The following is a 25,414-nucleotide window of genomic DNA, read 5'->3' as shown; positions in this document are numbered from 1 at the left end:
CAAAACTTGCAATTTTCCAGATGCTTGGGGAGATGCACTTTGATACAGATCAGCTCCTCTTGTTTCGCATTTCCAAAGGTACCAGACTAAGGTATGGCATCGTGAACTCTCCTCAAGCCCAGGGAACCGGCACCAGGGCTGACTTTGGCTCACCATCACCCAAGCATGCTTGCAAGAAAAAGTACCAAGCTTCCCCCAAGACGTGCGGCTCTGAATGCTCCCCAAAGGAGTTCTGATGTTGGAAAGCCTGTGAAACTAAGAACTCTTGTACTGGCTCATTAGTAATTTTTAGTAAAAATGTCTCTTAATGCAGGTGTTTCTTTTCTGGAATTGTTTCTGATTTTTTCTTTTAACACAATGAAATTTCTAATTTGAAGTTATGCAGCATGAAATAGGGTATTATATACATTCCAGAGTCTGATGTAGACATTAGGTACAAGGCAAAGTTGCTAGGAGACCACAGATGGAGCAAGGAGCATCACAATAACACAGCAGCTTTTCACACAGGGCTGATGAGAATGCCTGCATCAGCAGTCAGCCTTTCACAATTTAAAAGAAACCAGACAACCTTTTACTGCTTATGTAAAGATGTACATTTGGTGACGACCACTAAATTGTTATAAAACTAGCACACCACAATCTGAATTAAAAGAAAGGCAAGAAACACTGAAAAGCATTACACAGACAACACTCGCTAAACTACTCTCCCTCTTTCTATGTTTGGGAATGGCCCCTTCATTTAGAAACTTAAAAAAAGCATATATCCAAGCAAATGTTGGCACTTTCACTCTACTTGTGTTCTGGGCCCAAGTGCCATGTTACCATAATGCAAAAGGGAATACTTAATGAGGCAGCAGAAGATGCTATGCACACTAAAATTCATTGCTCATTTCCATGTTATTAGAAAAATGTGTCACTCTCACTGTGGACATGAGCCATTACAATCCACAGAGCCGTTTTTTCTCTTCTGTACCCTTACTCATGAGGCAGAGTTTATGCTTATTAAAATTTACCACTTGGCAAGCAGAGATTAGAGGTTTATCAAACTCAGGCTTTCATTGTTCCAGTCATCACAGCCACAGGTATTTAAATAGACAACACAAACCAAACCTAATGCAGCTGCACGGCCACAAAGTCACACAGCTTAGACATGCTACAGAAATGGTTCTACTTGTAAAACATTATTTGTCACCTATATATGGGAAGTTGAAGTATAGAAAGTCTGGATAACATCTAAAATTCAAATGGAAAGGCTGTGACTGAACAAAGATTCAAACCTGTGTTTCAGTTCAGCTCCTTCCAGTGTGATCGTCCATCCTTCTGAGAGCTCATTAGCCTGTTCACCCTTGAGGTAGGAGTTATCTGACAAACATTCATTCAAATATTTCCTTAAAAAGTAGACACTGAAAGCATGTCAGATGAATAGACTAAAATAGCTTTACTCTCTCCATTTAAAGAGGGAGCTACAGTAACAAGTTTAGATGTAGCTGTTCATACTGTCAGTGTTTGAAGTTAGATGAGGTTAATCCCACCCTTCACATGAAGCAGTCCCTCTGCCATGCTGTTCTTCTTTCTCTAGCTGATAGATGAAGACCAGCTTTTGTGTTGACAGTGCTAATACCAGACTATACTGTTCAAGTGCAGCTTATAAATCCAATAATAAAATAGGTTTGGCAATGCACATCTGAAAGTTAGAAGCTGCAAGTGCTTCAAGCACTTGATAATAAAGAAACAACTAAGCCGAGGACCAGACTGAGCCTTACAAATACAAGGCCCCATCTACCTCACCTGAGAATAAATTAAGTGAATTGAAAGAATATCAGCTAGAAATTTTCTGCACTACTCTATTTAGATTATTGCATGAACTAGTCATTAGCAAGTGAGCAAAAAGAAAGGTGAAGGTATGTATTTTCTTCAGTTTGTGATTACAGTATTTACAGGCCTAATTCTCATGTTATTGTAACATAATCATTTGAAAGATACATGACATTTTTCTGCTGTAGAGGGACATATTTCAAAACATGTTTTGAATTAATGTGGTAGGGCCAAATCTTTATGTTTTAGGCAGGAACACCTGTACACAACAAATCTACATAATTGTAGTTAATTTCAGCAGCTTCATGTAAATCATTTACTTTTCCTCTGTGTGTTCCCAGTTCTGTATCTCTTCACAACCCTATTAGGACCACCTTCAAACACTATAAAAATAAGCAGATAATCTTAGAGAATAACCTCTTGGGACATCTCATTAGTAAAAACTAAGTATGTTCTGCCAAAGCAGCCCTTTTAACAATAAACTGAAAAGGATGCTTTTCTGTTTCTTTGGGATATACACTGCACATTAATTAATTAGGCAAGATTTGAAGCATGATAAAAAGTGATGCCACCAATAATATCCTATGGGTTTTAACACATCAAACGAGATCTGCATTGTGACTTTTATCTGTAAATGTTAATGCTCTGGAGAATTTTTCTTACAGCATTATCTCTAGCTATTAAAATCAATGTACTTCCACTTCATCTAAAAAAATGTAGTAAAATATGAAGTGTATCCTAAATTCAAGTAACACTCACTTAAAGGTAGGAGGCAATTTTAAATCAATATTTTCAGACTACAGTCATAGAGCACTATCTATAATTAGTTGTACAGATCCTAAATCAAACAAGTGCTTCTGGACTACAAAGTGTTTTGCTGAAAGGATATAAATGTATATCCAATTCTACATGCAGTGTCTGAGCCAACAGTCCTTCTTTTGTACTAAGGTCGTAGCTCATGCTAAAGTAATGGGATTTTGCCTCAAATAGAACTGATTTAAAAAAAAAAATCATACAGGGACCTGAAGCCTTCTCCATCACTCAGAGGAGAATGATCAGCCCATTTTCTGTTACAAATATTTATTTTGGAAAGAGCGGACTGTGTTACAACACCGATGATAGGATTTGTGGAGGCTGCTATAATATAGCTTGCTCTCTCTTTCTGCAAAACAACATTTTTTCATTACCCTGCAAATCACAGGCTATTCACACAGGTATAAGGAGTGCAGGCTCAGGGTCTCCATTCTCCTTATGCATTTTTGCTGCCTTTGGGTCTGCTGGAAGTGTCAAATGCCTAAGTACATGTCAGCTGCACACCATGGTGCTCTCATCAGCTCTGACTCTGGGGTGGGCACATCATCTGGATATAAACCAGACCTGCTTCATACACCATGTCACCATCCTGAGGTCCACATGAGCATTGCTCTAAGGGGCAGATTTTTCATAAAATGTATGTGGTTATACAAACAAGGTATTTTTGTGATCACTACAATGAATACTTTCAAATGATAACTATGTACCCAGGTAAATTTCATTTGATTGTCCACCAATGCTCTTTATAGGTGAAAATCTTATCCTAAATTCCCATTTATGCAATGTGGTATTTTTTTCATTCATTCATTTATGTTTTCTTTCTAACTTTCTGAGATTCTAAGTGTCATTTAATAAGATATCCGCTGCTCTCACAAGGATGAATATTTCAAGCACTACAAAAAGTAAATATCTGCATTCTGGTAAGTTCAGTCCTGAGATGACAACGTAATATATCCATCCAAGTAATTTAGAAAATACATATATTCCATAAACCATAATCATAAGACATATCTAATTGAGTAATCATTAAATAAAAAGCACTACATTTCATGATTGCACTTAAATTTCCCTAGAGCTGAAATCTCTACAGCCAGGACAACCCAAACAGATTCATAAAGGCTCAGTCTAAAAAAATTTTGCCCCCTAAGTAACTAGCCTCTTAAACGTGCATTGTATCAGTCACACCCCACAAACCTGGGGAATAACTTCTGAACTCACAGTTTCCAGTAGTGACCTCAGAGAGCTTAAAAAAAGAGATAAACCTCTGGAAGAGAAAGCCCCTGCAAGCAACCAAGGAGACTTTAGCATGTTTCCTTCTTACTAGAAAACACAATCAGAACAGAGTAACTGTGCTGTAATTGTTAGCCTACTAACAGAAATTGAACTTCAAATAACTGTGCTGTCATGTATTATATAAAATGGCTGAGAATTATTTCTTCCTATTTAATCAAGGCTTGTCAGCCAGTTTTAGAGGGGGGTGGGAGAAAACAGAACACTGTCGTTTACTCCTGAGATCAGAAGGTCTCATTTTTAGGAATTACATTTTGGAAAATTGTCTCGGACTTAGTGGAGTAATTATCTTACTTTTTCAAAATAGCTACTAGACTATCCTGAGGAATAAAGTCAGAATTTAGTCACAGCAACTCATGAAATCTGTCAAAAGATACCAAACATTGGGCATGAGGAAAACTGCCCTCTGATATCAAGTTCTTTTCAAATATCCAAATACTGATGTAGGTTTTTCAATAAAAGAAAACAGAAGCTGCGTCAGCATTCTATATTCAGCATGCTTGGCAACGACTCAGGAAATGTGACTTGTGCTTGTTAACATGAATCACAGATAAGAATTAGGGTCAAAATATAGTCAAAATACTGCACTTCTTTTACCATCCGTATCAACAGGACCAGCTCAAAGTAACCACATTATAGTACAATTCAACTCACTGTTTAGAAGTCAGGCCACTTATAAATGTCTTACAGCCTACATTGTGTACTTTGTATCTAATGTTCATGAATATTTAAATATGTTAATGGCTTAATTGTAAAATGTGTCATGCAGTAAGTCTCCTATTAATGGTTCTGAGCTGAGTCCATAGTAACTGTTACACATACCTAGGGGTTCTTTAAACTTCAGGTAGATTATAGAACCAATTCCAACTCCTGACTCCACATGGGGCAACCTAAAAGTTAAACCATGTATCTAAGAGCATTGTCCAAATGTTTGAACACTGACTGGCTTGGGGCCATGACCACTTCCCTGGGGAGCTTGTTCCAGTGCTTGACCACTTTTTCCAAATATCCAATCTGAACTTCCCCTGATGCAGCTTTAAGACATTATTAGGCATACAAAGTATTTATTAGCGGGAATCTGTGGCATGATGGGCACCTGAACATTTTTTTAAGTGAAAAACTGGCAGCTAACCAAAATACAGATCACTAGCCAATTCAACATTGGCTGGAAGGTAAAGTCATGCCAACTCAATTTAGAAATAATGCATATGTTTTTAACTGTGACGATCACTGACATAACTACTGAGGAAAAACTATGTGTTCTTTGCCATTTGTAGGAGGACTCATCTGACAGAGTGTAGAAGCTTACAGTACAGACATCCACATTTAGGCTAAGTCCATAGACTTCCCTTACAGACAACTGAGAAAATACACATTTTTAAGGCGTGATTCATCTCATCCTAGAGTAGACACCTAAACTAGGACAAATTAAAGTAGACTTCTCCAAAAGTCCTTATTTCAATAATTTTACAGGGTAGATATCCATGTGAGAGGAATCTTAACCTTAATATATTTAAAATTAAATCAAAATACCTCTATGCAAGATAAGCTTTTTTAAACACAATTTACCAGGTTAAGTACAAAGGTAAAAACAACATTTTATGATATCACCATCCCTCATGCCCTGAAAGCTATTACACCTAAAACTGAAGACAGGACAACTAAAACCCACTGAGGAGCTTCTCAGTACCTCTACTTTCAGTTTAAGTATGATGAACTGACTTTTTTCTTCTGAATTCTAAAGGATGTTTATTAGCACTTTTTGAAAATATTTGGTTATTCCTAGCATTTTATTCTATGCAAGCATTTTTGCTCTGCACTGTCTTTATAGTCTTTCTTTTATCAGTTTTCTTATGCAGCCACTGAAATCGTGAGGAATTTTTGGAAAAATAGTGAGTGATAATGAAAACAGTCACAAACTGTGACTCTCAGGGTAAAACATACACCTTCAAAATTTCCCTACAATTGCAGCAATCACTCAAAAGAAGGTGAAAAGATGGAGAGGATCTGGAAGACAGCTTTCCCAGCATGTGACAGTGTAGCTAGAATGTATTAATCAGCTATAGTCATTGGAAAAATAGAGAAATCATCAAACAATCTAGAAAATCTATTTTAATAAGATTAAATTAACACATTTGAAACAGTCTTATATCAAAACTGAAAATGCTGTCTTCCAGTTATCTTCAGATACCATTTGTCTTGTAATGCTTATTCTGTGTTTGATGAATGTCCACATGAGACTTTAAGAAAATTTTCTTCAAGATCCATAGTCCAAGAGATTTTTTTCAGAAAGTTATTCTTTTGAATAGGTGGACATTTTTCAATAATCAAATAAGTATCTTATTTTGACATTTTAAAAAATTCATCAGCAGCATTGATATCTAAAAATAAAAATATTTCAACTAGAACTCAATATATTTTCATTTGAATATTGTGTCGCCTTATGTCATGGAATTTCTAGCTTGGTTGCCTTGTATCCACACTCTTCTTTCTGGGCAGAAAAATTCTTTTGGATTAAGTCTTTCTTGATTCACCACACACAGAGTTCAAGGAATATAGTTCAAGATATAACCTAACTAACAGATAGAGAAGAGTTGGAACTCCCAAGTATACAATTTTATTGCTCAAGGAGCATCACAGCAACATCCCTGAATAAATTTTTAAAAATTTCACCTCCTTTCTGTCAAGTTTTAAACCTTCAAAACAGTCTTTCAATTTTTGAAAAAAAAAAAAAGGCATTTTGGATGGAACCCTCATTTTTTAACAGACAGGACAAATTGCAGTTTACAAAGTGCATTTCAACCATGATGTAAATCATCCCATGGGAAGTCTGTCTGGCCTTCTCATCCAGCTACATATGGCTTTTGTAACAGGCTTTAGACAGTGTTGAATAATTGTTCTACATAATACCCCCATTTTCTTCGAAAACAAAAGGTCTGTATTATGGAAGAACAATTTAACCAGAAACAGGAGTGAGTACACATAATGAAAACAATGTGTAATCTGACCCTTGAAAAAGAAAGGCACATCTATATATCCATGGTTTTTCTTCCCTGCTGAATCTCCATCTCCTACCTAAACATTACCAGTTCCAAATGCCAGTAGCTACAAGGTTGGTATAAGATCAAAAGAAGCAGAACAGCAGTGGAACTTTAAAATGGTGTAAAAGGACATGTGGTTTTCCACCTCCTGCTACCCCCTGCGCCAATCTAGGAGAAGGAACTGGAATAGTGTGGGAAGGATGCACATTAACACGGGGAAAGAGCAGGCAGTGTACACATTCTTCTTTTATACAGGTCAACAACTATTTAGAAAACAGGCACATGGCCCCTTAGAGCCGCAGAACTCTCTGAGTACCTCTACACTAGTGCTGAAGTTCAGATCAGGAGCCTACTTCTGAAGCGAATTTCCCTATTGCCATCGCATACTCTGCTTTGGCTTTTAGCTTGGGACAGTGCTGGATCATATGAATTGTCATCTTCTCAGACTAAACTGAATTGGAAGAAGGGCTCCAGCAGTGCATCTAATGCCCTCCAGCCACAAATAGGCATTCAATGCATACGACAAGGCGACAGCTAGTCTGTGTGGTCTATTGTGCTTATTAAAGTAAGGCATTGCTTACATGATTGTTGATGGGCACCAGTGAAATATACATCCACAAAAAAGACTATGATATATTGATGTGATTTTAAATTCTCCTAGCAATAAACAGATTGCTACTGACAGAACACAATGGAATTAATCAGGTCCACATACCACTGACTAGCTGAGAATAAAGAGCAAAGGGGTTACCTTAATAGGGCTCCCATCTGGAGTGAGAACCTCTTCTGATAGCTCCATCATCTTCAGTGCCATCAGGGCAATGGCTTTAGCGTGACTAAGGCTTTTCTTATGGAGCCCTGCTGCAACACAGTATGCATCACCTATTGTTTCCACCTGCAGCAATCAGACAAATCAAATGTATGATAATGAGAAGACAACCCTACCATTAGTTATCTGCAATCAAATAGCATTGCTTAAAACATGTGCGCAAAACATCCATAAAATAAGCAATTAGACAACGGAGCATAATTACCTGAGTTTGCAAACAGGTGCAGTCAAAACCTGACATGAGATTGCATAGTGGTTCATCACCGTTATAACCAAAGAAGATCATTACATCTAGAACAGTGTATACCATCAGCTGAGAGATGACAACATTTTCCCACAGCAGTAATACAGAAAACTCTATTTTCCTAAATGAGAAATTGCTTGCAGCTTTGTTTGACACTATCCTGGTCGAGTTTGCTGTTGGATAAGAATAGTGTTACATGATTATAATTCATAATTATTATTTGCTCTACCAGAAAAGTATATCAGGTAGAGAATTAGAAAAAGCAAAACATCACCATAAAAAACAGTGAAGAGTCTGCAACTTCTCATTAGCAGGTAGCTCTTCCTGGTATAGGGATAATTTACAAATAGATGCTATTGCTACAGACTTTTGACTGCACCTGTCTCTGTTATTTTCAAATAAGAATTATTGCTTCTCTACTATGCAGGCTACCTGACTGTGAATTCCCTACCTTCAGGCATCAAGTTGAGCAGACTGATCCCTCTGGTCTCTTCAGAGAGGCCTTACCTCTCTCTTATCCTTGATTTTCTTTAAGGAAAGTTGTCCCTCAGGAGGAAGTGGGAGCAAAATAAATTGCAGAAGCCCTCTGGCTCTGGATGAAGGCAGCCTGAGAAACACTGAAGCCCTCAAGTTCTGCAGCTTTATTGACAGCATTGCGTTTTCCAGTCTGCTTCCCCACACATCTGCAACATGCTCTGTACGCAGTCCATTAACACATGCCAAAGCAGACTTGGCCCTCAAGGATTAGTTTGGCTTTTGCTACGTAACTAATCTGGCTTTCACCCTGCCTATAACACTACAGGAATGCCAGGAAAGGTTTCAGCAAAGACTAAGGTGAGAAGAAAGCATGCACTGAGCAAAGAGTTATTCAGGGAATAAATACAGCTGATTCTTCTCTCTGCAGGGGTCCTACTAATATTAGTAGACCTGGACCTTCTGAGATTAATTTCCAATCCTGATAAACAGAATTGGAAATAGTACCTCAAAAAGTAAGCATTACATGTAAATGTACCCAGAGTATGAATCTAGAACAGCAGTATGGGCAAATACTTCCCACCATCAAACTTACAGAAGCTGCTACATAACATTGCCAAGTTTCACACCTTAGCCTTTCCTACTGATCATGCATGAGGATATATATAAGAAGCTGAGGGTTTCTCATGAGCTGAGAGCTGAGACAGCTGCTAGAGCTCCCTTGTCACTTTTGGAAGCTCGTAATAGTGCTTGTATATATAAAAAAAAAAAAAAAGCAGCAATCACTACTGCTGTCTGCCTGCCTATTTTCCCCAAGCCATATCTCAGGATCTCTGTCCACAAGAAGCGGAGACTGACAACTCCCTGCAGTTTAGGAGGCCATCTTTCCAAAGACAAATGGATGGGCAAGTATATTGCAATGGCTGCTGAAAAATGTAGAAACTAGGGAAGAAAGCACACAAGCATAGTGAGAAAAAGTATCAGAAGTTGAAAAGACACTCTGGATGGCTAAGAAATAGATGGTAAAAAATTCTCTAAATCAGAAGGTAGAATTAGCAGAAATCCAAATAACTGCACATTGCCATTCTTAAAAATTGTGGATGAACTTAACCAGTTTGAATAGAAATAAAGGGGTTATTACGAAAAGAGCTGAGTCTATGCTGTCAAATACAAAAAACTAAATAAAAATCCTGCTCTTTGTTGAATGACTTAATTTCAGAATGACCCTTCCACTAAAGTTAGTCGCATTACACTACTGAAAGCAAGTATATATCTGGGACCATATACTATTCCTGCAATGTTCAGGCAAACCTACTTATTTTGTTACCTTCTTCCCCTTTGGAAATTTCCATAGTTGTGTGAACTAATTTGACAGCTAAATTGCACTCACGGAAAGAGTAGCACCATCAGAGCTGCATTGTACATGCCTGTGTACTACCAGAAAAATAGGACTGAAGCTGCCTCATGTTAATCTTACTCTGAAAATAAAAATTATAACAATACCATTGTAGGATACTCTTTAAAGTGTTTATCCCTATGAAGTTCCTCTGACAGTAATAGTGGAGAACCAGGGAAATGATTAGGACTGTTGAGACTGACCTGGCAGCTGAAACTGGATGTGCTAAGTACGGATAAGGTTGTCTAATGATTTACCATCTGTGACCCTGTTTTCAGTCACTACTAAGATTTCCCCAACTAAGCATTTAAGCTGAAATTTACATGCTGAGTACCTCCATCAAACTTTAACCTTGGTTCAGTCCTCCTTCAAAATCAGATTTGACAAATTTTCCAGTTATCTGTGTTTTTTTCCCCCAACTCCTTTTTCTAAAAAGCTCCAGGAGTTCTTATAATTCAGGTTGTTCATGGCACTTTGATTTGGTCCTCTCATACGGAGTCATAGAATCATAGAATAGTTTGGGTTGGAAGGGACTTTCAAAGATCATCTAGTCCAACCCCCCTGTCATGGGCAGGGACATCTTTCACTAGATCAAGTTGCTCAAAGCCCCATCCAACCTGACCTAGAACGCTTCCAGGGATGGGGCATCCACAGCTTCTCTGGGCAACCTGTTCCAGTGCCTCATCACCTTCACAGTAAAAAATTTCTTCCTTATGTCCAGTCTAAATCCACCCTCTTCCAGTTTATAACCACTGCACCTTGTCGTATAACTACAGGCCTTGGTAAAAATGACTCTCTGCATCCTTCTTATAAGCCCCCTTTACATATTGAAAGGCCACAGTAAGGGAGCCTTCTGTTCTCCAGGCTGAACAACCCCAACTCTCTCAGCCTTTCTTCATAGGAGAGGTGTTCCATCCCTCTGATCAATTTTGTGGCCCTCCTCTGGACTCGCTCCAACAGGTCCATGTCCTTCTTGTACTTGCCCAGAGCTGGACACAATACTCCAGGTGGGGTCTCACAAGAGTAGAGTGGAGGGTTAGAATCACCTCCCTTGACCTGCCGGCCATGCTTCTTTTTATGCAGCCCAGGATATGGTTGGCTTTCTGGGCTGAGAGCGCACATTGCTGGGTCATGTCTAATTTTTCATGTCCCAATATCCCCAAGTCCTTCTCTGCAGGGCTGCTCTCAATTCCTTCATCCCTCAGTCTGTATTAATATTGGGGATTACCCTGATCCAGGTGCAGGACCTTGCACTTGGCCTTGTTGAACTTCAGCAGGTTGTGTGAGGACATTAAAATAGAAACTCCAATGAGACCAATACATCACATTTCAGAATTTCAGGTTGGGCCCGCCAGTGAGTCAGACACGCATGGGGAAGAAGGGGATTTCTCTTGTTTCAGCTGAGGAGCAAGAACTGTACCAGAAAAACAAGCACTGCTTATGGCTCGCTCCACACTATCTGCTGGGTAGATCCTGAAATCACTGTGCACACCAGAGAGCAACTTACTCCATAAATATTCAAGTAAATGTCAATAGGATTAAGAGCAAAGGAAGGTGCTACTCAAGGTGGCTAAAATAGCAGCACTCAGATCTGTTTGATGCTCTTCAAGATGATGATATACAGTAATGAAACCCCAGAGAAAATCGCTATCATGTGATAAACTTACTTCTCAGTTTTTTACTTCATAATTTGACTATGATAGTGCATTATTAGTAGTACATTTGATTTTTATATCCTTCCTAGATACATATGCAGGAAAAGGTATTTTGCTGTAAGACTGGAATACATTATCCTGCTTCTTTTAAAACCCCAAATATATATTGTTTTGAATATTTCAGCCATTTTTGCATATGGCTAAGTTTTACCTTTACTAAGATTTAGTACATTTTTGTTCTAGTTAAATAATTATTTTTTACTCCTCTTGGTATTTCTAGCCACTCACTGATAGCCTGACCTACACTCGCCATGGCTGGCTTCACTAGAGCTTTCATTAATTGGGAATTAATATATAGCACCATAGAAGAGAAGTGAGGTTGAACTTAGATTTCAAAATTAGACAAATATATTAAAAAAGTAGGATACAATTTTTATTCTTAATTAACAAACAAAGAAGCCAGGAACCACTGCAGCTACTTACAATGCTATACAAAGGCCATCACTAAAGCCGTCTATAACTCTGCATCGAGTCATTGGAAATGTCCAAAAGATTTTCAGTCAGGCCCTCAACAAATCAAAGACTAAGGTTCATAATTAGCTGAAGTAGTTGTGTGTACTCTACAGTTCAGAAAATACTTCTTGGTAGGTATTCTGAGACTGTTGAATACTGTAGAGTGGCAATGCGTAAGACTTGCAGCAGGGAGCAAACAAAAATATCTTCTGGTCTTGGGATGTCATTTTCTATGTACCCAGCGTCTGTTAGTCCTTGGTAGATACCGTATGTCTGTTTTAGTCATGAACAGTACTTTTTATAGAAGGTGAGCTCTACAGTAATTGTCTTATAGTCACTTATTTTTAATTCATGCCAATTTTAGGTGGAATATGACATGCAGATGAATCTGGTAGCCCAGCAGACAGAATATAATTTCTCCAATTCTGATGAGTCCAGAGAATGGAGGTTAATAAACTGTCCCCCGGGCAGCTCCAACAGGTGTCTTCTAACTACCAGTAGCTTAACCTTGTGTTGTGTTACATTACTTAACTGAGAAACTGGAAGTTGTAGCTGAATGATGTTCCCCAGGTATAAAGTCAGGGTGTTGAATCAGTGACAGTTTAGAAGGGAAAATGTGGTGTAGTGAAGTACCATCCCTGCTTCTGTACTCTTCCTTGTGAATGCATGAATATGCACCAGTCATTACATAGATGAACTTCTAGAAGTAATGAAGGAACTGAAGTGTCACACTTCATTTCCCAGGGTTACAGACAGAGGGGGAAGTATCATCTTGTAAGTAAGTGAAACCTGCAATGGCAAATTTAAAGATTTTCATCTAAAATATTCAGGAAACCCAAGAGCCTAAGAAATCTTACTAGCACCTTTTTCAAAGCACAGCTTGGAAATAAACATAAAAAATGTAATCATGGGGGGGTCACTCTTGTGGCAATTCTAACTTGAAATTCCTGCAGCAATCAGAAATATTGAATCATATAATCATAGAGTCATAGAATCATTTAGGTTGGAAAAGACCTTCAAGATCATCAAGTCCAACCATTAACCATGCCCACTAAACCATGTTCTGGAGTACTTTGTCTACGCGCTTTTTGAATACCTCCAGGGATGGTGACTCAACCACTTCCCTGGGCAGCCTATACCGATGTCTGACAACCCTCTCAGTAAAGAAATTTTTCCTAATACCCAACCTAAATCTCCCTTGCCTCAACTTGAGGCCATTTCCTCTCGTCCTATCACCAGCCACCTGACAGAAGAGACCAGCAGCTACCTCACTACAACCCCCTTTCAGGTAGTTGTAGAGAGTGATAAGGTCTCCCCTCAGCCTCCTTTTCTCCAGACTAAACAGCCCCAGCTCCCTCAGCCACTCCTCATAAGACTTGTGCTCCAGGCCCCTCACCAACCTGGTTGCCCTTCTCTGGACACGCTCCAGCACCTCCACGTCTTTCCTGTAGTGAGGGGCCCAAAACTGAACACAGTACTCAAGGTGCGGCCTCACCAGTGCCGAACACAGGGGAAAAATCACCTCCCTGTTCCTGCTGGCCACACTATTTCTGATACAGGCCAGGATGCTATTGGCCTTCTTGGCCACCTGGGCACACTGCTGGCTCATACTCAGCCGGCTGTCAACCAGCATCCCCAGGTCCTTTTCCACCAGGCAGCTTTCCAGCCACTCTTCCCCAAGCCTGTAGCGCTGTGTGGGGTTGTTGTGACCCAAGTGCAGGACCCGGCACTTGGCCTTGTTGAACCTCATACAGTTGGCCTCAGCCCATCAATGCAGCCTGTCCAGATCTCTCTGTAGAACCTTCCTACCCTCAAGCAGATCAACCCTGCCTCCCAACTTGGTGTCATCTGCAAACTTGCTGAGGGTGCACTCAATCCCATTGTCCAAATCATTGATAAAGATATTAAACAGAATGGGGCCTAACACTGAGCCCTGGGGAACACCACTTGTGACCAGCCACCAACTGGATTTAACTCCATTCACCACAACCCTCTGGGCTCGTCCATCCAGCCAGTTTTTCACCCAGCAAAGAGTACACTTGTCCAAGCCATGAGACGCCAGCTTCTCAAGGAGTATGCTGTGAGAGACAGAGTCAAAGGCCTTGCTGAAGTCAAGGTAGATAACATCCACAGCCTTTCCCTCATCCACTAGGTGGGTCACCTAAATCCACTGAAAGAAATCACTGGAGGGAGAATTGGCTCTATTTTTAGTCCTGTCTCTCTCAGCAGGTTTCTAGTAAAAGCCTAATAGATAATTTTTATTTTCATTGTTACAGTGTAAAAAATTACTATTTTTTTTTTCACATAAGAGCCATAAATAAGTCTCTGTGCGGTTTGTTCCTTTTTAATGGGTTAAATTATACTCATATGAAGAAGGCTTCTTTGCTTACAATCAAAACTAAATACATTTTTAAAAAAGGGTCTGAAAACTAAAAAATTGCTGTCTTCTTTCAGAAAGAAAATCCACTCTTAAGAGCAATCCCTTGTAGATCCTTCACCTTCCTCTGAAGGCTACTTGTGTACTATTGTTCCCATCTCCAAAATACTCACAGGGCTGCACAGTTATTTATTATCTCACTCCTAAGAGTTGTAATATTTAGTACCTTTCACCCTAAAATAATCTATGGCACTGTCTTTATGGACTGCTCAATGCTCTTTTGCAAAATAAATAAATAAATTTGAAATAAAAAGTTGGATTGCCTTCAGTATAGAGATAAACACGGTTAAAGTATTGTCTCTAACTCGAATTGTCATCCATAAATAAAAGCCCTTAATGCAGGTTGCACTGGTGATTTTAGTTTGAGTTGGCTGTCCTGCTGAGATAAAATTAACTGCTAATGGAGCCCTTCTCAAGCCAAATCCATCAAGGAACATACATCCTTCAGCATCTTCTTCAGATACATATATATATAAAGAAGAGATTTTTTTTTTTTTTCTCACAAGGCATGGGAAAAAAAATTTACAGTGCAATTCAGGATGAAGAACTATGGGACACTCCTGGATACCTTGATGTTATACACAGGTGATGAAGTGAATACAGGATTACTTTGGAAAGTATAAATACCTAAGTATTGCATAACCATCTTTTGCTCAAGGATGCTCTTCCTTGAGAAAAGAAAACCTTTCAGTAGTACATGTAAGAAGAAAAAAATATTATGCTGTTCAAAGTTTATTTGGTTTATTCTATTAACATATATAGCTTATCTATATAACTGTATCACACATACAGACTTCAGATAGGGTAACTAAACATAGATATTCTTCAGCCCTTTCCATGTCTTGATTTCTTATCCTCCTTTTATAGAGTAACAGATAATTCTTCAAATTCAGTTGAGTTTCCACATGCATCAAATCCTGCTCGTGGTCTCACATGTTTCTGTTACTTCAATCACCAGAAATATTTATTTCCGCTTAAGTAAGTATGTGTTCATAATCATTGTAATTTTAAGTTGGCAGGAAAATTTGGAATATTAAACAGTTTTTCTACGCTCCACATGCTGTTTACAGCCACAGTATATAAAATGTATATGCTATATTTAGCTGAAGAGGAGCTTATTACTAAACTGTTTCTCATCACTTATGAGTAATCTGCCAATAGCCTGAAACTCATCTACTGCTGAGACATATTCTATAAAATTTCATTTTATAATACTGAAATAATAACAAACAGCAGTTGCAATGATATCAGTCTCATCTTAAAGAGCTTGAGAGTGAAAAAAATAGAAATAAGCAGCAGGGAAAGGGGTAATGGCTTAGCTAATCACAGTTTAATGCTCTTCACTTTCCTCACTTTTCTCACCGAGAAAACTAGCTTTTCTGTTTTGGGTGTGGTTTTTTTCCCTGCACAGAAGAGCATTATTCTCCATCTCAAAATACCTGCCTCTCCTTTCACCTGTTGCCTCTGCATGTTCCCCCTCTCCTACCCAAATACAGAGACATTGTTCTAGGTGAATGCAATGTGTACTGATTAGTTAAAACCTTTCAAAATACAATATGTAAAAAAAAACTATCTAGAATTTTATTGAGTAAATATATCTGCCTTTTCTGACAAATCTATGCTTCTTTTCCTGATAATAACATTATTTGCACTCTCATAAATCCTGCAGTTGATACCAAACTGGGGGGAACAGTCAATTTGCTCTAAGGCAAGGCTGCCATCCTGAGCGACGTGGACAGGTGGGAGAAATTGACTGGCAGGAAACTCCTGAAATTAAACAAGAACATGTGCAAAGTCCTGTCCCTGGGAAGGAATTTCCCTGGAACTGATACAGCCTGGGGCCAACTTCCTGAGAAGCAGCTCTTTGGGAAAGACCCTTGGGGTCCTGGTGGGCAGCAAGTGGCACATGGGCCAGCAGTGAGTCCTGGGAGCAAGATGGCCAATGATAGCCTGGGGTCCATGAACAGAGACTGTGGAAACTGGTTATTACCCTCTACTCCGCAGTCACTAGACCACACCTAGATATTGCATCCAGTTTGGGGCCCCTCAGTACAAGACAGAGATTGATAAACTGGATCCAGCTCAGTGGTGGGCCACCAAGATGGTAGGTGCTGGAGCACCTGCCCTGTGAGGAGAGGCTGGGGGAGCTGAGCTTGTTCAGCCTGGAGCAGAGATGGCTTTGGGGGGACCTAAGAGCAGCCCCCAGTTCCTGTGGGATGTCCTCGAGGGACAGAGGTGGGCTTTTCACAGTGGTGCAGTGTAGGAGGGTAAGAGACAACAATGACATCAGCATCCTTATGGATTAAGAAAGAGGGAAGCCTATGAAACCTATTGACCACAAGATCGTACTCAGATAAAAAGAATTTTGCAAGTTTTTTAAAGAGCAATCAAACAGTTATGCAGACAGTAAGGATTTTAATAGATGCTTTGGCAAACACAGGGATAAAGAACATAATACTTGTATTTTAGGGCATAAATCTCAAAATGAAAATGCTGGAAAGAAGTCTGCCATATATACCTGACATTTCATAAGTAGCTCATGGGGCTTCTTCAAGTACCCATTTTCAATACTGTCAAACATGGACCATTATAACGCACTAGTTACGGCAGTTTCTACTGTAATCCAAATTTGAACTATATGGTACACCCTGTCTCCCAATATATCTATTAGCTATATTGATAATTATCTGAAACTTCAGTCGTCCAAATGTTTTCTGTCTCCCCTGACATTTAAATAATTGAGGTTATACTGCAGCCACTGATTTTTCATTTTAATACCGTATCTTTTAATTCCAAGAAGAAAAATCTGTTACACTGGAAAAATTAAAGCTGAAAATTACCCATGCTTTCTGAACTTTTCATGATGTAATATTTAAACTACCCAAGGAAATACTAAAGTAATGGCAATTTTTTTTACAATTATCATTTTTCCTCCATTGGCAATAATGAAATGTTTTCTTTTTTTCTGATTTGTGACCTTTATTGCTATGGAGGCAAGGCAAGGCGAGGAGAGGGGAGGGGAGGGAGAGAGAGAGAAGGAAGGAAGGCAGGAAAGAAGCAAACAATTTTTGAAAAAAAGCACCCTTTTTTCCATGTGTTTTATTATAGATAACTTTACTGACCAGTTGAGCCACAGAGTTGCATTGTTTGGAGCTGCAACACTACAGTTTCCCTGGTGATTGCCCAGCAGATTAGTATTTGCCAGAATGTCAGCCTTTAACCTTCTGTAGTGATCATCAGTAAAATTACCACCTTAGTTTCCTTGGTTGATGAAATGCTGTTAGTATTTCTCTTAGCTAAAAGTGAACAGAATCAGCACTAATGAATACTCCATTACCTCTTACAGTCAATCCCACATTACTGATTGTTTCAATGGGATGAGCAAAACATAGTTTTTTGGATGACAATCATCATATCCATTTGCAAAAGTCATAGAAAGTCAAGCTTTGAATTAATCAGTAAAGTATTCTAAGGGACCCTATTGAGAGACAGCACAATACTCATGCTCAGTGGTGATGGGAGTTATTCCAGCGCCAATATAACAAAAAGCAATGAAATTAGGAAAGAAATAACTTGGGTTGATGCTGATTGTATGAGAGAAATTAAAATGCAGTGAAACTTCATTTTACTCAATTAAAACACACTCTATGTATTAAACAATATATATTAATATATATAAGGAGGTGCTTTCTTAAATCTCATCCCAGCTTGAAGCCAGGATTCAGGATGGGAACACACCTGGAATTGGCAGCTGGAAAATGTTCTCAGGTACTGCAGTACAGACCTATACCTTCCCAAAATTGTCATTATCCTGTTCATCCATATTTCATTCTATTGCAAGACTGAACTACATACAACCTGAACACTATATATTTCTTTTATGAAAGCTGAAACATCTTCCCTCCAAAGGAGTACAGCAAACTTCAGCCTTAAGATGAAATTCTTGGAAGTACAACTCTGTAAGAAACCTTTGAAGTTATTAGTATCTCCCAATGGGCTTTTCTTTCATCTGTTTTCTGCCCTAAGTTGTACAGAAGGGAAATTAGGAACAGTCCATGGTATATGGCAAAGTGGTGCTTCAGACATCATTTGGGCTTCATTATTCCTGTCCGTGACTTCTAGTTCAGCAGCAAACAGGATACCTTTTTAACTGGTATGGGACAAAGACTGAAGAAAAGGGAGATTCTCTCCATTGTAGTTTTAAGTCAGCAACCTCAGCACTCATCACAAGGAACAATTTATTTGATATCCATATTCTACCTCAAGACATCTTTGACATCTCCCGTATTTCCTTCTACCGAAATCCTTCTCCAAATACATCTCTGCAAATCAGTAATAACCTTACAACATTGTCATTCAGGTGGGACTCACACTACTGAGCATGAGTCACACAAAAATTAAGCCTCTAATTTAAGCTACTCATCTATACTCTTTCTATAGTCACTGAAGAGAAAAATTAACTTCCAGGGCATGATGTATTCCATCCTGAATTCTGGAAACCTAGTTTTTTTACCCATTTACTACAGCAGGACCCAAATGTCTACATCTTTGCTTAATTGCCCGCTTCCATGACCAGACTGTCATTTGATATGCAAGACCCCTCCCATGTTGTCATCGGCACAGTTTTTCTCAGAAATGGCTGAAAACCAGGTTTATGTAGGCCACGATGGCCACAGACTGGAAAGGCTTAGTTTTTGAAACTCTCAGATGACTCTAGGGGAGCTGTTATCTTCTCATGCATAACTCACCCTATGCCTTTGAAAGTGCACCACAGAGTGCATGTTCCTGCTGCCATAAAGTACCCTAAAACAGGAAAAAGATTGCATGAGTGTGTTGACTGCTAGTGGTAAGATACTATTTGTCAGCACAACAGCAAGATCCTGTATCTTGGCATGCATATTTTGGCATGCAGGTCAGAGATGTTATTAATCACTAAGTGGAAGGAGGGCAGATGTGAAGTATTTGGGGCAGCTTATGGTAGAAAGACTTGAACAAGTCACTTAATCTAAAATACAGATTCTAAGGAAAGAAATGTCAAAGAAGCATGCTGGAGAGAAACTAGATAGGTTATTCCACTGAGAGGTGAAGTGTGTGTGCTCTTTCTCTGGAGCTGGTGTAAGTGCAGTTCCGAAAAGCCTCTTCTGAGCATGGCCTAAGTATACTTGATCCTGACGTAGCTTCTAGATCTACGTAACAAAGAGTGAATACTGACCTTTTTCAAATTAATCAAAACCTGTTTGTTTTCTTGATGTTGCATGAATATAAATTAAAGCCTATTTCTGTTTGCATTTTGAAGTATTCTGTATGTTTTCCCACTGCACAGATTTGGCAGAAAAGCTTTGAAACACAGTTGAATTCTGCAACACATTGAAGCTTAACATCTATCAGCTTATATTACTTAGGTCTGGGTTTTTTTGCTGAAATTAATTCTACATTTTGGATACAATATTATTTATAGATTCCCAAAATTCTGGGATACTATAAAAAACTCCTGTTTTTTAAAGGTTTTAAAAGTTTTCAAGATAGGATTTGAGAATAAGTCTTATCTGCAAATGGGCCCAAGAATCTCCTTCAGTTTCTGCCTTAGTGTTTGGTCCTCTTAGCTTCTGTCTCTCAACTATTCAAAATTAATTCCTAAGCAGTGAAATCTTGTGCCTAAGTTTCAAGGTAACTCTGCAATGCTTTTATGACACTGCATTCTGCTTTTGGAAATAGTTTAGTGTATGGAAAACCCCTTCCATGTGAGCAGGAATGGATTCCAAGTGTCCACCTATGAAGTTCAGAAATCTGTTCATCTGGTAAAGCTCATTTCTTAAAAGAAACATCTTACTATAAAACCCAGCTCCTTTCCTGAGAGCCTAATTATGAAGCAATTGCTCTTACCAGGCCTGAGGGCATTTTATTTTTAGTGAGCTTAATGATGCTACATGCTGGCAAGTTCAGGAACATTTTGCAGGAAGAGCTGTATTCAAACTCTTTCTATAGCATCTACTTAGCAGTCTTAAGCATAAATCTTTCAGTATCCAATATATGGAGGAACTCTTTCATCTACACTTTAATTCAGAACGCTGTTTTCTTCACAAAAGGAAAAGTGACAAATAGTACTTGCCTTGTAGAATTCTTATCTAGTATTTTAAAAGGTTTTTTTTGTTTTGACTAGTTGAAATAGAGGCATGCTAGAAGACTTAAGAGTTTAGATGATGTCAGCATCAGGTTTGCACACAGCAGTCATGGAATACAAAAGTCATAGTGCATAAATGATTTCTCTCTTCTGTAGGCAAGTATGAAATTGCAAAAATCACACCAAATACGTCTGATGAATAGAAAATGTCCTGGCTGGCATTCTGCCTTATGGGAGGTAGTCACAATGTCAAAGTAAAGAACTGTTTAACAAAATAAACAAATATTAAAATAATCATGCATAACTTAAGACACACATTTCAGTTTAATGTGATCACCCTTCTCCAGATGTAAGAGTGGCGTTAATTTGCTATAGGTATCCCTGGTATTAAAACTACTACTGAACAACATCTTCCCAAAAGTTACATATTCTTTAATTTATCTGTCTTGAAATTCATACTTTAGCTAGTTTCTTTTAACTTACCTAAGTATCCCCCATATTAATTTAAATCATTTAAGAAATTAAGGTACAGTTATGAATGCTATTTGCATGAATGAAAATGCTGCATCTTGGCATGCTCAGGAATATGAAGGGCCAGCCATATGTTGTCACACTTGTGCTATGTGTCCTCTACTTCTGACACAATACTGGACTGTTTAAATGGAAATAGCCTAGGCTGATGGAAAGTGAAATCAATTGCCTCCAGTCCCTCAGAGGGACTAAAATTTAGAAGGTGGAAAAACTTGACACAAGAAAACAAAGGATTTAAGTATTAAGGGTGGGGTTTACAAAACACAGCATCAGGGAGACCTGTATGCTGCAACAGGGCATGGTCTTAGCCATGGTTCCTGTCCAGCTGCTATGTCTGGGTTTGCTCCTCAATATGGAGCAGAGAGCCCCAAAGGAGGATACCCTTTTTGGTCCTGTCCAAATAAAAAGTCAGGATATGGCCAGGGTTCACACAAACTTAGGACTTCGGAAGCACTCCCAGGACCTGCAAGTTGGACACAGACTTTAAGGCTCCCAAGCAGCTTGAGAGAAGTGGAGTGGGACACTTATAAACAAATGTGTTCTTTTCAGATAAGAGAAAGTGGAAGGAGAGAGACAAAAGAGAAAAAGAGAAGAAAATATATACAAGCATGGTATTCTTGAAGAAGAAATTACATACAGAAGCAGAAGTCCTAGACTCTTTAGAGGATTCTTGGGTGATGAATGGCCTAAAGCAGGGGAACATGCACAGGTGTTTTAGTGCTTTCTGTAGGTCTGTATGTTTATAAAGTAAAGAGTAACTCTTCTGAAGCCTACATGTCTGTCTGCTTTATTTGCACATCTTCCTAAAGACAAAAAATGTAAATCCTCCACAAGGCTGCAGAAAAATACATGCTTAAAGTAATGGGAAGTCTTAAAATATCCTGGAGCTCTTGGGTGGTGATACACCAGATCTGCAGGGAAAACCCAAGGAATCTTTCGTGTTTCTTTTTTTTTTTCTAACTTAACCCAAGAACAATCCTGAGTTCCCCAAAAAGATAGGTGCCCCTGACTTCATACTGGAGTGAGAAACACCTGTGTGCCAGCAAGTTCATGCAAAGCCAGAGAGGCCAATGAGAAAGAAGACAAAAACAGTGGCCATAGGTTTTACTGGAAAACTTGGAGATTATGGTTTTTAACTTATGAAACATAAAGTCTGGAAAACTTCAGAACAGTCTGAAGTTCATGACCCCTGTCATTGCAGTATTCTTTAGTCATTATTGCACTGATAGTAAGCTTATGAACATACATATGAATATGTACAAATATCAGAGGGATAGTCATGGCACTGAGAAAGTACTGATATCTTCTGTAAAACAAATACTGATTTCTGCAACTTAAACTACCAGTATAAAAATGTAAAGTGATATATTTAAAAAACGCAAGTTTAAAATTAGGTTCCTAAAAGCATTATATCACAACCTCAATATAAACAACATTCTTCAGAACTGGTGAGTAGCAGTCTCAAATGACTGCAGAACAGTCCAGACTTCCACCCTTTTTTAGTCTCAGGTCTTTACAATGAGCAAAAATTAAAGCTATAGCCAGAGTTAGGTGTGTGGAATCAGAAAATGAAGATCTGACATACTAACTGTATCATTCAGAAAAAAATAAAATAGTATAATTCAGTGTAAAGTAAGTGAAATAAAGTTGCCAGGAATAATAGCCAAAGAGAACCCCAAGGAAGCTGCTAAAGGACTTTGAGGCATGTGTGTGGCACCACTCAGAGAGAGCATCAGTTTAGCCAAATAATGGAACCAAAAAGAAAGCAGAAATTCACATAACAAAGTTGTGAATTCTAACTGTAAAATTAACCTGTGGAATTACATTGTCTTATTCAATAAATATTCAATAAACTTTCAATTAAAATTTTGACAATAAAGATGTATAGCAAAGAAATTTTGGCAGCTGACAACAGTTCATTGATGAAAATACTTAGGACTCTCTGCTTAGACGTGGAAAGTGGGACTCAGTACTTCACAGAAAGTGAAGTTTAGTGTTAGGGGGAAATCTGCAAGCGTCTTCAAGGACAAATGCTGCACTGTCCAGAGAAAGGACAAAGAAACTAACACCTATAGGAGCAGGCCTGATTCTGCTCTACTTGGCTTGGTGTTACCCAGCCAGCATATATAGCCACCCAGCCAGTGCATGCACGGCCAAAAAACCAGCCACAGGACATGCTGTCTTTACTCCACACAGTAGTTAAAGGGCAAGGGAGGGGAATGGGGTTGTTTCAGAAAGGAAACTGAGGGGAAAAGAGCTGAGAAAGCAGGCCTACACAGGCAAAAGGACTCAACAAGAAAAAAATATTTTAAATTATCCTATATCAAGGACATATTACTTGGAGGGAGAAACAGAAGCTACAGGAATCTTAAGCAGGGAAAATTTCAGTCTCCAGGGTTATGTTTTAAATGCCAGTAGCCATGGCTGCAGCATATCTAAATAGCTTATTTGATAAAGAGATGGTTTAGCTGAAGCATCATTTCCCAGCACTTGGCTCATAAACAAAGGGAACTCAGATACAGAGAAAAAAAGGTCAAAACAAAGACACAAACAGTCAGGCCAACCAGTATATACTTTACTCACAGCGATTGCTTTCAAAATTTACTGAGATCTTCTCTCTCCCATTACTTGTCCTCCTGGAGCCCATGTTTCTACTTGCATGTCCACAGACACTAGCTTACCAAGCATCTGCATCTACACTGTTTTGATTTGCACTCCCTGCTTAACAGCATCTTTTTCTCCCATTCCTCAATTCCAAGCAAAATATAATAAGCCCAGATAGACAGCAGCACCAGTTTCCAAATGCATTGCCAGGTCTCAGTTCTCTCACATCCTCTCCCTTCTGTGATTACCCTGAGAGTGTCCCTCTTGATCTTTTCATCAAGGCTATATGTAAGCAGATTCCTTCTAAAGTTTCACTCTGTAAAACACAGATTCTTCCAGATTGCTAAAACTGTCACCCAGGCTTGTATCACTGTGCATCTCAATTACTGCAGTGTTCTCCCTCAGCCTGGACAAATGTAATCTGTCGCCTTTGGTATCCATTCAAAATGCTGCTGTGAAGTTCATTTTCTGAGCCCATCATCTGCCTGTGTCATTCTTACCTACGCGTCTATCCATTGGATATCCTTTCCCTACCTCATCAGTTATAGCTACTTACTTTCATTTCCAAGATATTTCAGTCTAATTCATCCCCCTGCAGCCCTCTCCAAGCATTTCTTATTCTGTATCCAACAGCTCATTATGCTTGCCCTCTATGTCCGACTTGTTAAACACAAGGATCTTTGTTCTTCTTTCTGTGCCATACTTCCCTGTAAACATCCTTGAATGAATAGTATGAGACAATTGAAAATATTAAGTTCATTGTCTGAGTCCAAGATTAGAAGCACCAAGGTTCTGAATTCAAAATGCTGTAACAGTAAAGCTGGGTGAATAATTTACAGCATGGAATTTATTTAATTAATTTTGCTTAATTTTCTGTTTACAAATCAGTGAATTTGGTATTCAGAAGTACTCACCAAACAATCTTTGCAAATTATTCTTGCCATGTTGCTTAAAAACAAGCAAATTTGAAAATTGATCTGTTTTGATGTATATATATAGGTCATATGATAAACCTCAGTAGCCTAGTTACAGGAGTATATCTTAGAGGCAGGCTGTGGTTACAAATACTGGTGATTACAGATCTAAAATTCACTGCCTGACAATAATTTCTAAAATTATAGTTGTTGTGTGGTGATCATTCCTAGCAATAAACTTAGCTTGCAGAATATCATCTGAAACAAATGAAAAAGATATAAACATACGAGCTATTTTTATTTTAAAATGGAAATACTTTTTCAAAAGAATTGTCATTTTCTTTTGAGCCTGATTCTCTAAGGAAAAGGGTTCATTGCCCAAGTTTTGTCTTTCTGTAATGCTCAACTGAGTCATTTTCACTTAACCTCACAGTAAATCTTTTAGACTTCTGTTTAAAAAACAAATGAAAAAAAGATCTGGGGGGAGAAGAAAAAGGTACATACATCTCCAAAATAGCCACAGTGCACACTGCCTTGCTCACAGGTGGGCTGTGGAAGGAAGCAGGGGACGTGTAGGGACATGGAGGACTAGAGAGACGGAGAAAAACCCAGGATGAAAGGATCTGAGAAAGAACTGGCTATATTAAGGCAGTAACAGTGGAGAAAGGGTGTTAGAGGTGTAAGACATCCTTCCATGGAAAAATAGGTTTGTTTTTTCCCTCTTCATAGAATTACAT

The 25,414-nt window shown here is 38.7% G+C and overlaps 1 protein-coding gene across 1 annotated transcript in view; it reads right to left on the bottom strand.

The window, feature by feature from the left end:
- The window catches only part of GUCY1A2 (guanylate cyclase 1 soluble subunit alpha 2), a 177,357-nt gene that overhangs the window by 56,627 nt on the left and 95,316 nt on the right, over positions 1-25,414 (bottom strand). Inside the window, exon 6 of the mRNA XM_069808272.1 lies at positions 7,711-7,854. Within this exon, the coding sequence (XP_069664373.1) occupies positions 7,711-7,854 (144 nt within the window). The remainder of the gene's footprint in view (positions 1-7,710; positions 7,855-25,414) is intronic.

Source organism: Haliaeetus albicilla, chromosome 20 (assembly GCF_947461875.1).
Source record: "Haliaeetus albicilla chromosome 20, bHalAlb1.1, whole genome shotgun sequence".
In the NCBI taxonomy this organism is placed as follows: domain Eukaryota; kingdom Metazoa; phylum Chordata; class Aves; order Accipitriformes; family Accipitridae; genus Haliaeetus; species Haliaeetus albicilla.
The sequence above is the reverse complement of the archived record's forward strand: the minus strand, read 5'-3'. Positions and strand labels throughout refer to the sequence as shown.